General features: G+C 39.7%; 2 protein-coding genes across 4 annotated transcripts in view; both read left to right on the forward strand.

Moving 5' to 3' along the window:
* Positions 1–6599, forward strand: part of MBOAT2 (membrane bound O-acyltransferase domain containing 2) — a 93661-nt gene extending 87062 nt beyond the window's left edge. The window contains exon 13 of the mRNA XM_036380219.1: positions 193–6599. Coding sequence (XP_036236112.1) covers positions 193–415 — 223 coding nt within the window. The 3' untranslated portion in view covers positions 416–6599. The remainder of the gene's footprint in view (positions 1–192) is intronic.
* A 3693-nt stretch (positions 6600–10292) lies between these two features.
* The window catches only part of KIDINS220 (kinase D interacting substrate 220), a 75469-nt gene continuing 72481 nt past the window's right edge, over positions 10293–13280 (forward strand). For all 3 annotated transcript variants that reach the window (XM_036379505.2, XM_036379506.2, XM_036379507.2), the window contains exon 1: positions 10293–10420. The gene's annotated coding sequence lies outside the window, so the exon portion shown is untranslated. The remainder of the gene's footprint in view (positions 10421–13280) is intronic.

Consider the following 13280-nt stretch of genomic DNA (forward strand, 5'->3'; position numbering starts at 1 on the left):
AACTTCTGAAAAAAGTTGAAAGCAGACTTCTGTTCACTTTATACAGTCCTAAATAATGTGAAGGAAGACTTAATTTTCCCCTTATTTTACTTTTCTTAAGTAAAATATTAATGTTTTCATATCTTATGTGCCAAGTATATTTGTTGGAGTGGTCAGAGTTTCACTGATTTATTATTTCTGTTTGTTTTTTAGCTCCTGCTATTTCTGTCTTCATATTGCCAGCATCCTAGTGTTGTTGGTTTTTCCATTGAAAAGAACTCAAAAAGGAAGTAAAAAGCATGAAAGTGTCCAGCCTGTGTGGTCCAGAAAACTAGAAGAAGAAAGTCTTTTGCAAAAGAACAATTATTCCACAACAAATAATAGTTTCAGTCAGAAACAAGAAATAACCTGCAGATATCAAGCATTAAAACAGTGATTGAGGAAATACTATGATGAATATATTTTGTATGTTTTCAGAAACCCATTTTTAGCACCTTTTAAAGGGGTTTGTATTTGTTTGCAAAGATATTTAGTAAGAAAAGAATGCATTACCTAGGAAAAATCACATACAATAGCAAGACTGGAAACAAAACAAACTAACCCCTCCCATGCCATGTCCCTGTGGGTCACGCCTTATATGAAGATATTACCATTACTTCAATGGGCACTCAGGACTTGCAACGTATGTCCATAGGGTCATATGTGTGCCCTCTGCTGAATGTACGTTGTGTATCCCAAGGCACTGATGGGGTGGAATAAAATTGTGTCAGTCTAGGATTAACAAATGGAAATTAATTTTCCAACGGAATGACTTGCCTTAAACCCTCTATTTACTGAAATATTGTTTCTAAGTGGGTATTTCAAGTTTGATTTTATGTGGAAAGTATTTCAAATATATAACACTATGTGCTATAAAGAAGATAATGAGAGGAAATGCAAAGTCGCTAGAAGACTTTGGAGTCTTTCAAAGGGAATTGCAATAAGCATCTCAGTATTTGGAGGGTTTTCTTATCTCAAACTATTAGAGTACATTACAGAACTGTAAACATTGATGCCAAATTATAGTTAGGTTTCTTTAATAAAGAGAAAAATCACTCTGAATGGATTAAAATGGCCCTTCTGAACGGATTAAAAACACCTGAAGATTTACCTATTCCAGGGTAAGCTGGTAGCTGATAGCTCTAATGTAGGTTTCTTTTACTTTAAAGTACCTAAACTCAATAATACACTGCCAAGTGGGCATTGCAGCCAGAGGGGGAAAAGCAGCCACAAGGCACAGAAGACAATGTGCAAGCACTGGGATTTCAATGAAAGTGCAGTTTTGCCCTTAAATACCATAAATACTTGTTCTAGAATAGAACTGTTTTACAAAAAGTAATTTTTAATACTTAAAGTTATTTTGAATTTTCAGGCATCAGTTAGTTGATGATGCCTTCAGTATAAAATAGCAAAATTTCCTTGAAGCTCCAGCACATAGGTAGTCAAACGTGAAATGACTATCACAACCAATTTCTGTATGCTTGAGAATTGATGAACCTTTATCCAAAGAAGTGCATGAATTTGAGGAAAAGCTTTTTCTTTGAATTAGAATTTTAGATGCAAATTTTATGTCATATTTCTGGGTAACATAATGAAAGAAGTCCTTCAGAATATCTGACTGTCTGAATTAGGGAAGTGTAATTCCACAAATCAAGGAAACAATGTAGTGGTTATATCTATTTCCAATCATTTATAGTGATGATGGTTAGTGCTAGAGTACTACTGTTAAAGGGCTACATTTTAATTGCATATATTCTGTATTTTCATAAAATTTTTTAAAGTAAATACAAGATGTTTATCCATGTGGGGTTTATTCTTAATTTAAACCAGATACAAAATAATACCAGAGAAAAATAATGCAGCTGATTGATTAATAACTAACAAGTGATTAAGAAAATTTTGTCATAATATTTTGAAACCTAAAGTTTTAATCAAATATCTAGCTCCAGTTGGATGAGTATTCTTACTGCCAGAAGTGCAATGATGGTCCTCAGCTTTGGGGATATTGCCCCGCAAAAATCATCACAGTACTCCCTGAAGAACCAGACCCTAAGTTAGGTCAGAGTTGTTTCCTTGCTGTCATAACTCTCTGGCCCTTGGCTCCTTGCCTAAAACTCCAGGAAGAAGAGAACATAACTTCCCATATATGTAGGTTAGCACTAATTAATCTACTCAGAAAGGGGGAACTGAATATGAAATGAGAGTGGATGAGTCTGTTTAGATGAGGAGGGATGTTCATTGTTTCAGTGACAGGTGTATTATCTTTAAGATAAAATAATCTCACTTCTAAATCCTTACTTTGATTGCCCAGGTAGACTTCCCCTTACACGGGGTTGTGGTTGTCATAAACTTCTTTGACACCACATTATGGTTTTCTTTTTGTTAATGAGTAAGGGTATGGTAGTTTGTTTGATCGTCCTTGTTAGATACAGAATCAGGAAAGACTTTTTTTGCGTTCTGCGCTTGAAGGGACATTTACATAAAGGAACAAATGAGATTTGCACATTTCTGGGTGGTTAAGTAGAAATAGGGTTGATTCTTTCAGCATTTGTTACTCTTGAATTTAAATTCATCTTATTGGTGCAGTCTCCAAATCTATTTAAAAAAACACTTTTGGATGCCAGTACAACGTGCTGTTTTCCTATTTATATTCTCGTACTCTTGATTTACTGTTTTGGCATGTGTGCCCATGTGTGCTGTGGAGGCTAACTCTTCTTAATGAAATATGCAAACAGTTGTAAAGGCTCCCAGAAAATAAGGTTTAGGGTTGTGCAGACTGGTACTTTAACATGAGTGAATTCAGAGGTACAGTTTTGTTCAGAACTTTTGTATGTTGTATCTTGGGAGGTTGAAACAACTAAGAAAATACATTCACACTTTCATTGAGCACAGGTGGCAAAATACAGGTTTCAAAATTGGACACGACTTTTTTTTCTTCATGATTTGAACTCAGTAATTGAAACACAAGAAAAATATTTGAAGTAATTCTGCACAGAATTTAAGTATAGTGTCCTAGGATTTACCCTTTAAATGCCATTGTTAAATATAAAAGTACTTTGAATAAAAATCTGCTCTTCACAAGAATGAATTCTCTTGGGGACTATGGAAAGAACTGTTTTATTTTAATGGTAGCAGCCTGATTTTAGTCAGACTGGGGTTTTGATGTTTCTTTCCCTCTGCTTTACTCATTTTCCGCCTTGCTATCACACTGGATCTGTTTTATCCAGTCAGTCAGAAAGTCAAGAGCAGCCAGCCCCAATGCTTAGATAATATTCAGGTTTTACACACATCATTTGATAATACTGAATTTGAAAGAATGGAAGTGATTCTTATTGCTCTTCCTAACAAAAATTGTAGAAAGTATATTTCCTATAAATGTTTTGGACATGAAGGAAACATGGTTTTCAAAGTATTCTTTCACTCATTAAATAATGTATATCCAAAAAGTAAAAGTGTTTCCTGTATTTCAGATCAGCACACTATGGAAAGTAAATGCAACATATCATTCCTAATTTTATGGTGCTTTGCAGATATTTGCCTATTGTGAACAGTTCATTCAGGCACTTAATGAGTTAATGTCAGTTAGTAAATGCAGTCACCCCAATCATAACTATTTGCTTGCTTAACATTTTTTAACTTATATGATTCTGTATGAATGAGAGAGATATATATTACATATTTAAATAATACTTTGAGTGGTGACCACTACTGTTGTAATCAAAAAGGCTTTGTTAGCTTTGCAGTTACAGATATGCCCTTCTTATTCAGGAAACTTATTCTTCCCTGGCCATTCCTTAAGTTGACATGTAGACAAGATTTCAGTAATTTGTGACATTTGAAGATGTATTACATGTAAAAATATTGGTATGCATTTCAATATGCTCTTGATTAAAAATCATACTTTAGTGAGAAGACCATGGAGAGACCTTGGTATATTCCCTGCTCTACACTGACATATGGTGTAAGTTTTACCAATATAGTAAATTATTTTTTAGAGAAATTTACACTTTAAAAACTTGTTCTGTTTTCCCCAGGGGAATAAGTAATAATATAAATGCTAGGTTTCTATGACAGGGTGCACACCAGGTAGTTTTGCCTCTTTTGATGGCATTGATTTGGATGGTGGTAAAATGTCTTCTGATGCAGAGGAGATGGTTGAGATCGTCACCTCCTAATTCATATCAAAAGTAATTTTAACAAAATCTAGATTTTTTTTTCTCTCAGAAGCTTTGCAAATAAGTTGTTGACAATTTGTTTAAATACATGATCAAATGTGTCTTCGTGTTTGCATAAAAATGTGTAACTTGCTTATATGTAAACTTTCACATGTTCAACTTTATAAGTTGGCCTTGAAAGATAAAGAAATTTAAAAGCACAAGTTATATAATTTAGGCTTTAATTTCCCTTATCTTTAATTCTTTCATTTTGTAATTCTCATTGAATTCTGAAATCAGGTTTGAGAATTTAATTTTCATTGAAAATTTTGAAATACTACCATCTATGTAGAAAAGTGATCAGTGTTAGAAAAACAGATGGAAATAAATTTAGGGTTTTTAATAAGATGCAGACTATGTATAAAAAAATACACATTAGTTCTGTGCTGATTCATGACAGCATTTCGCTACATGATTGACCTTTATGTATTTATTTAGGTTCAGTAATACTCTGAACTGCACTTGGTGTATTTTTTAATTTTCCTGTTTAAAAATCAATTGACAATAAGCACTTCAGTAAGTATTTAAATGCTACTCTGAATAAGTAAGCAGGCACTCTAGTGAACTGAGCCTACTCTCATAAGATTACCAGATCTGTCTGCATCTCAGCTAGTTTGCACTGTTGATCTTCATCCTCAGAGTCTTGGTGGGAAAGGATGGCAGTGGAGAAGTCTCTGGTCAGAACATGTCCCATCTGTGGCTGGAAGGGTTTCCACGGTTCCCACTGGGAGCCAACCCTGTGTGCACAGCTTGGCAGAGGTTGTGCTTGCTTGTGACCCAGGCTGCAGCTGCTCTGTACTACATCTGGCTGGATTTTTGACATGATTGCTGTCTTAATGTAGACATTTTGCAAACATCATGAAATCTAGGCACCCACAAAGTCACCCTGCAAAGTTACAATTACAAATACTGCAACACTTGTTTATTATGGTCAAAGCTAAATGAAAAAAAAAGATTTCTTAAAACTTATTTCAGAATGGGCTTTTTGTAGGTTTTTTACAAAATCTAACCACCAAATGTATCCATTTTCATCACATTAAATATTTAAACCACAGTTTTGCTCAGTTTAGGTATACAAATGTGCAAAAGCAAATTTTGCCACTTTATCATCATTTGTGCATTAGCTGTGTGTTCAGTGACTTAGACCTGGTCTTGATTGTAGATGGTTTTCGATTTTCTGAACCCGTGTGCATATCCACATAAACATTGCATAAATTTTGAATTGAAAAACTGTGTGACTTCAGACTGAGATCTGAGGTAGGGCTACTTCTGGAGGAAGGTTTTTGTCTTGCTAGTGACTCAGTCCAGCACCTTATTCCAAACAAACCTCTTGGCAAAAGAGACCTCTGCACAATCTTCTTCCTTCCTTTTGTTCTCTAAGGGGGAGGTACCCCAGGCTGGATTTTCATTTAGGTTTCACTATAATATGTCATATGAATAGATAGCTGGGGTCCATGCTCTAGCCAGATTAGACTTGAAAACTGGGACAGTGTAATCTGAAACAAAAAAAATAGAGAAAATGGGGTGCCTAGAGATTGGTAATCAGAAAATGCAACACTGCTTATTAAAGGTGCAAATATTACTACAATAAGTTAAGGAGTATTTGCCTATGCATCTTTTGCCTTTCTCTATGTTTTTCAGTTCTCTTTACATCTTTTCTTTGTACCTTTTTTGTCCAGTGGTGTTGACTATTTCTGTGGAGAATCTGCTGATGTGTCTTACTGTGACAAAGGTGTCAAAATGCTACAATAGTAATTAGGTAGTTACTCTTAAATCCCAGCCCTCAGATGTGTTCTAGATCAGTTAGAAGAGAACATTCAAAATGTATTGGATGAAAAATAGTGTAAGATGGGTAATATAGCATTATTCAAAGATGTTGTAATAAGTTATTCAATTTAAGAATTTAAAATACGGAACTTTATTCTTTCCTGCCTTGGTTACACATTCAAAGGAATAGTTTTACCTCAATGCAGAAGTAGTTATGCCTCCAACCACCCGTATGTTAAGGTGAGAGAACACCCCTAAAAGTGGATAGCTACAGTATTCCTAAATTTGCCTTTCCTGGTTCAGATTATAATACATTGTCAGTGAATTTCATTTTTATTATTCCAAAATATATATTTTTTAAAAAGTGTTATTTTTCAACAGATCCATAAACTAAGTGTTGGTGTATGGTAAAATTAAAATACCACTGTTAGTTACACTGTGATTGTGATATTTTAATAATTACTTACTTCTAATTTGTCTCAGCAGTGCTGCAGAAGCAGTGTGCTGTTATGTTTTAAAGGTGTTTTTAACTTGCCTATAAATGTTCTTTTCTAATTTGTGTCTTTAAATCTGATTAAACTGTAGTTTAAAAAAAGCAAACTTGTTTTTCTAAATTCTTTGCTGTCTGTCTTTAATGAGTGGTGAAGGAGAAAATTATTTTAATGCACTTTCTCCTTTTAGGTTGCTAAATATACATTACATGCATTTACACTGTTATTTGGAATATTCTAGTTCAAAATTGCATTTATTTAGTTTGTTTTCTAGAGCTTTTATACAAGTATATGTATATAATTATTTTTCAGTAGAGCTAGTAAACAGAATTTTGAGTCTAGCCCCTTGTTACTTGGGAAAGGTGCTGAAGCAATTTAAACCCTCCATCTCAGAGCATATTGCTACCCCATGAGCATTGCTTCTGCATGTGACAACTGGGGTGTTTTTATCTGGAGAAATGGAAACCTCATAACTGAGACATCAAACTCGGTGCTTTGGAGAAGCTGTTGCTTTAATTGCTGGTTCCAAAGAAGCAGGGCTAGATGTGTACCAAACATGCACATTTTTTTCTTTTTGAAACTCAGCTTCCAGGACTCTGCTAAGGCAGTTTCTGTTGGCTGGTGACAGTATGTCAAAGCTGGCTGAGCCTCCTGGACCTGCAGGTTTTTACTGTGTGAGCTTAGAGTGTTGGAGAAAATAAGAGATATTAGGTGTCACTACTAAAGAGAGGCTGTTTCCATCACTTCCTGTCACACACTGAAGCATTTTCTCTCTGTGTTTAGAATTCTCTTTTAGCAAGTGGTATCACAGGAGATGGAAATACTTGCCATTCCAACTCAAAGGACTACAGATGAAATTTTAGAAGGTCTGGTGTTGTCATTTTAACTAGAAGTTAGACTGCAATGGAAATTGCCTTCTCAAATACACATTCACAACAGAGTCATTCAGGAGTATGAAGTGTCCTCATAAGTGTTGTAAATTGTTGCTGCACAGAAGGAGTCATAATTGAGAGCATCCTGGAGCCAGCAGATATTTTCCTGTGCCTGTAATTAACTTAGTTCCATCTCAGTAACTTCCTAATAACATGCAGGATGTTTCAGTACAGAATACAGAAGTAGTTTTAGGGAGAGATGTCTTCAACCTAATTACTAGGTGAGAGTTGGAGATCTGTCCAGAGTTTGGCAGTACATCTTACAGCTCTTCCTAAGGTGGTCATATATCGTAGCAAAGGAGCTATTTCTCCATGGGGGCTGCACATGATCTTTTCAAACTGAATAAATAACAATTGCACCATGTTTCACTGCCTATGTGAATTAGTCACTGGTGGGAAAGTGTTGCTCCTAATCTAAGCAAGGGTAAAATTTAGAGGAGCACAAGGATGTCAGGAGCTGGATCCATCTGTAGCAAAAGTGGGTGATAGTGAAGGACCATACAGAAAACTGCCTTTTCTGCCTCCATGTTCAGGAGTTCCTTTTTATGCAGGAGGGAAGGAGCTACTGTTTCTGCCTGAAATTTGTAACTACAAATTAATGGTGAGAACACAGCTAAGACCTGATGGGTGGGAACACTATGATATGGGAATAAGGATTTGGGTGATGGGAGATTATGAAGTGAGATACTAATACACATTTTTGTATAAAGTGTGGAAAAAAGAGTAATATCTTGAAAGTGTTTCAAAATCTATAAACCTTAAGAGGCTAACACAGGCAGTCTTGTCAGACTGTGGTTTCTCTTAGGTACACAAGAGTCTATGGATGCCTGAAGCATCAGGACTACTCTTCTTGAGTAGTGGCCCTTATGCATATGTTCAGGTGGCACAGAGAGCCCTTTTCAGCCCCACACTAACTGCAGGGACTCATCCTCCATTTGCTCACATTTCATTTCTACAAATAAGTGTAAAGAAGGAGAAGGTTCTTAATTTTTCCATTTTTCAGCTGAAACAATGTTTTGGTGCAAGATTAAGTGGATTTAGCTTTTGAATTTCACTGCTTGTGCCTTTGTTTTAACAACTTTAGAGCAGGTAAGGAAGCTGTGTATTTTATCAGGGTGTGAAGACTTTAAGGTCATTGGAGAATTCATGCTTAAAAAAATGAGCAAAGCCCTTGCTGCGTGGTTTCTGGTTTATAAGTATTTGGGATATAGAGGAAGACCTATCAGATGTTTCTTTAAGAAGGAAACAGTCATGGCTCTTTACTGAGGTTGAAGATCTCAGTCTCATAAAGAATTAAATCAATGCTTTGACGCTTGAAACTCGGTAACCTTAGAAATCAGCAGTACTGTGGGAACTGTGCTCCTTTCCCTGGCTGTTCTGTTGCCATCATTGGTTTAGGCAAGGTTCTGTCATCTCCTGTGGAGATGGTATTGCTGTAGTCATGAGAGGTCATCTCTCATCCAGTTGTCCAGATGAATTACATGCATCCATTATCATGGATTTGGACTGTGCTGAAGATGGAAATTTTCAAAATACCCATAAAGCTTCTTGGAGATCTGGGCTGTGGGGGAGTCTGAGAGAAGCTGGTGGGTCTCACGGTATATGATGGTATTGCATTATGTCAAAATTATCTTAAATCAGGATGTAATTGATATTTGGTCTTTATATTCTTTTGAGTCTACTCATCAAGAAAGGAGATGTAATCAGTAGAACAGATAGCAGCTAGCATCTCTTAGTCAGGACATCCTGGAGCTAACAAGCTGTAAGGATGAAGTAAATAAAGATATTGATGTATGTCTATGTATATGTTGCCACCTTGGCAAAAGATTCAAGGTCCATGGATCCTATAGTTGGTCTGTCTTCATTATTATACTAAAAATCACTCATGAAAGTCAAAAAGACCTTGCCCATGTGAAGACCCTTCTCCTGAGCACGCGCAGAAGCCAGCTGGGGTTATGTAGCTTGTATGGAAATTACAACCCAGCCATGAAGGAGGAGCTGCACTTGGGAGGTTACTGACACATCTTCTGTGTATAAACCACAGAAACATAAAATACTCTGAGTTGGAAGGAACCCATCGGAATTATCAAGTCCAGCTCCTGGTCATGCACAGTACAACCCCAAGAGTCACACCATGGGCCTGAGAGCATTGCCCAAACGCTTCTTGAACTCTGTTGGCCTTGGTGCTGACAACTTCCCTGAAGAGCCGGTTCCAGTGCCAACCACCCTCGGGGTGAAGAACCTTTTTCTAACATTCAGCCTCAACCTCCCGACTCAGCTTCATGCTGTTCCCTCAGGTCCTGTCACTGATCACCACAGAGAAGAAAGAGATCAGTGCCTGCCCCTCCTCTTTCCCACATGAGGAAGGTGTAACTGCATTGAGGCCTCTCCTCACTCTCTTCTCCAGACTAAAGACAAGTGACATCAGCCACTCCTCGCATTTCCCCGGCTCAAGGCCCTTCACAACCTTCGTTGCCCTCCTTTGGACGTTCTCTAACAACTCAATGTCTTTCTTATATTGTGGTGCCCAAAACTGCCCGCAGGGCTCAAGGTGTGGTCCCTTTCCGCGGCGCTGCTTTCCAGCCTCTCGGTCCCTAGTCCGTCCGTATATCAGGCACCAATTGTTCACTACCCTTTCCCCCCTTATTTTCTGTCAGAAAGCACCCGGGGGGTGACTGCTGGTGGCTCTCCAGGGCGGTGCCATCCTCTGGGCTGCCCAGCGCTGCGCTCCGGCTCAGCCGGGCCGGCGGTGCCCGAAGCTCCCGGGCAGGGCAGTGCCCGTGCCGGCTGTTGCCGCCGCCCGCGGCGATGGGCGCGGCCTGAGCCGGGCGGGGCCGCCCCCGCGCGTCACGGCCCGGGCGGGCGGAGTGCAGTGGCGGAAGATGGCGGGCGCCGCCGGGCCCAGCTGAGCAGCGCTCGGGACCGCCGCCTCCTTCCGAGTCAGGCTCCTGCTGGGCCCGGGCAGCCGCCGCAGGGGCCGAGACCGCCCGGCCGTGGGGTGAGTGTTGGCGGAAAGGCGGCGGGTACGGGCCGGCCGCGGAAGGGCAGGGGAAGGGCACGGGCTGTGGGGGAGGCGGCGCTCCCGCTGCCAAACAAAGGGCGCGGCGGGGCCGCTCCGGCGGGGCCTCAGGGGAGCGCTGGGTGCGGGCAGTTCATGGCTGCCGTGGCTCCCGGGCCCGGTCTCCGTCCCCTCACGCTCCCGGTCCCCTCAGTGCAGGGCTGCGGGTCGGGGGCGGCGGCGCGCCCGCTCCGGTCTGCGCTGGGCATCGCGGGGCTCCGGCGGTGCCGTGTGCGGGGCGGCCCGGGCTCGGTGTGCGGGTGTCGGGGGCACCGCCCCGTGGGTGAAGCGTTCCGCAGGTGCCGCGGGCACGGCCGGGGGGGCCTGTCACCCCTGTCCTGGGGGTAGAGGAGACTCTTGTACGGTGTTTCTCTCTTGTTGACTTGGAAAGGTAGATAAGGGTTCGACTCGTCGGGAAAGTTTTTGGCATCTAGTTTATAAGGTAAAGAGTAACAGAACGACTGAGGATGGGAGGGACCTCCCCAGGTCGTAGGGTCCACTCCTTCTCCTCGGATAGGGACAGCAAGAGTGGATCTCCCGGACCGTGCCCAGAGGGCTTTGGTGTGTCTGCAAGGAAGGAGATTTGGCAGCTTCTCTGGGCGACTTGTGCCAGTGCTGGGTCACCCTCTCAGTAACAAGTTCAGACAGAGACTCCTTTGAATGCAGAGAAGGGCAGCGAAGCTGGTGAAGGGTCTGGAGCACAAGTCCTATGAGGAGAGGCTGACGGAGTGCGGGGGGTGTTCAGCCTGGAAGAGAAGGAGGCTCGGGGGTGACCTTATTCCTCTCTACAACTACCCGCAAGGAGTTTGTAGCGAAGTGGGGATCAGCCTCTTCTCCCAGTTAACAAGTGATAGGACAAGAGAATGTAGCCTCAAGCTGTGTGGGAGGACGTTTGGCTTGGATATTAGGAAGAATTTCTTCTCAGAAAGAGTGGTTAGACATTGCGATGGACTGCCCAGGGAGATGCTGGAGTCACTGACCCTGGACGTTTTTAAGGAATGACCGCTTAGTGCCCTGGCCTGTGACATAGTGGTGCTCAGCTGCAGGTTAGACTCAATGATTTCTCAGAGGTCTTTTCCAGCTTAATTGATTCTGTGTTTCAGTTTCTGCCCATTGCCTCAGGTCCTGCCACAGGGCATCACTGGAAGAGTAGCAAAATGTCTTAAAGGTTGTGGGGCTTTGCCACTTTGCATATATGCTTAAAAATTGGTTGGAAAAGTGATTTCCCCTCTGTAACTTTTGGTAAAGGATTAATGATGGAATAATGCAGTAATATGACTTTTGCTGGAAAAGTGTTTGAATCATTACCTGATTCATTACCTGCCACTTCTACCCCCCATCAAATACTAAAGAAATGGACAGAAAAACAGAAGATCTTTTTCTGAGATCAGAACATGTAAGAAAACCCATCTTTTTGTCTACTGGATAGCCATCTATTTTTTGTTCTGCCACAGTGTTTATTTAAAATAAATTGGTTATTAAGAAATTAATATCTGCTTGAAATTCTATGTGACCACAGCTTATGAAATGGTGCCATATTAGTTTAAAGTTCTACATCACACCATTCACTCTTTTTAAGTGGAAACGTTCCAAAAGTTAGGTTTTTTTTGTCATATAACTTGTGTCTGTGACTAACATACCCTTGATTTTATGATACAGAGAAACGTGTTGGCCGTATGAGAATGTATCAGATGACCTTGCAGACTTCCTTGTGCTTTTGTGTATTTTGTACAGGTTTTGACAATTGATTTGTGTTGGTTGGTATAATTTTAAGAAACCCCTTAATATTGGTAACTTTCTGTTTGATTTCTTTACCTGATGTATTTAAAACCTGAAATAGTGATTTGTAGGACTGAGCACCTTGTGTTTTGTTTAGGAACTGAATTTTGTCTTACAATTCAGATGTTCTTAACAATATGTTACTGTTCATTGACCATATTTAAATTTTGTCTCAAAGATGGACGGATTTCTCTGATAAATCCTGTTGTCAGCTAATTCACACATTATTTTAACTGATTTTTTTAACCAGAGTGGAATATGGGCATGTCTGATAGTTGCTGTCATCTGACAACCAGCCCTGCATGTTAAGTATAGATTTACATCTTTCCAGTCTTTTATATGTAATCTCCAGCCTCTTTTGTTTTATTAAAACTAACAAAAAATCCATCACTACAATATTTGGAAATGGTCATTGCTTTGAGTGCATAAGGTAGAAAAGAAGGCCTTGTGTATTATCAATTTCTCCTCCTTCTTGCTGTGTGCAGTTTTGATGATGACAAGAGAGACCTCCTTTTATGCAATTTTTTTAGTTATATTAGTTTCAGGTTTCAAAAGAAGAATGTGTGTCTAGCTGTAGTTCCCTTTTTGTGTCTTTTGATATTTTAGAGTTACACAATTTTGTTCTTTGTGATAAAGTAACAAAAAATCAGGTAATTTTTAAAAAATTCTTCTCACCTGGATAACAGAAATGTGGTTAAGAGAAGTAGAATAAATGCTCCCAGATAAATAGGGAAAGCAGAAATGCAGCATAAGGTCATTAGTCACACTGGAATTTCAGACACTGGAGAAGAAGTGTGGGTGTAGACTACTTACAGAAACTTAATTTGTTATTTTTCTCTGACTCTGGATACCAGAAATTCATATTTTTAGAGACTCATTTCAGCTGTTCTGAAAATTTCTTCTTTAAACAGAATCCTGATTGACTCAGTCCCAATAGAAAGAATATTTTTAAATATTTGCCACTTCATGTGATGCCTGACTTTTGATCTCTTGATGTTTAGGAAGTGTATCAATTTAGGAA

Source organism: Molothrus ater, chromosome 3, assembly GCF_012460135.2.
Source record: "Molothrus ater isolate BHLD 08-10-18 breed brown headed cowbird chromosome 3, BPBGC_Mater_1.1, whole genome shotgun sequence".
NCBI classification, from domain to species: domain Eukaryota; kingdom Metazoa; phylum Chordata; class Aves; order Passeriformes; family Icteridae; genus Molothrus; species Molothrus ater.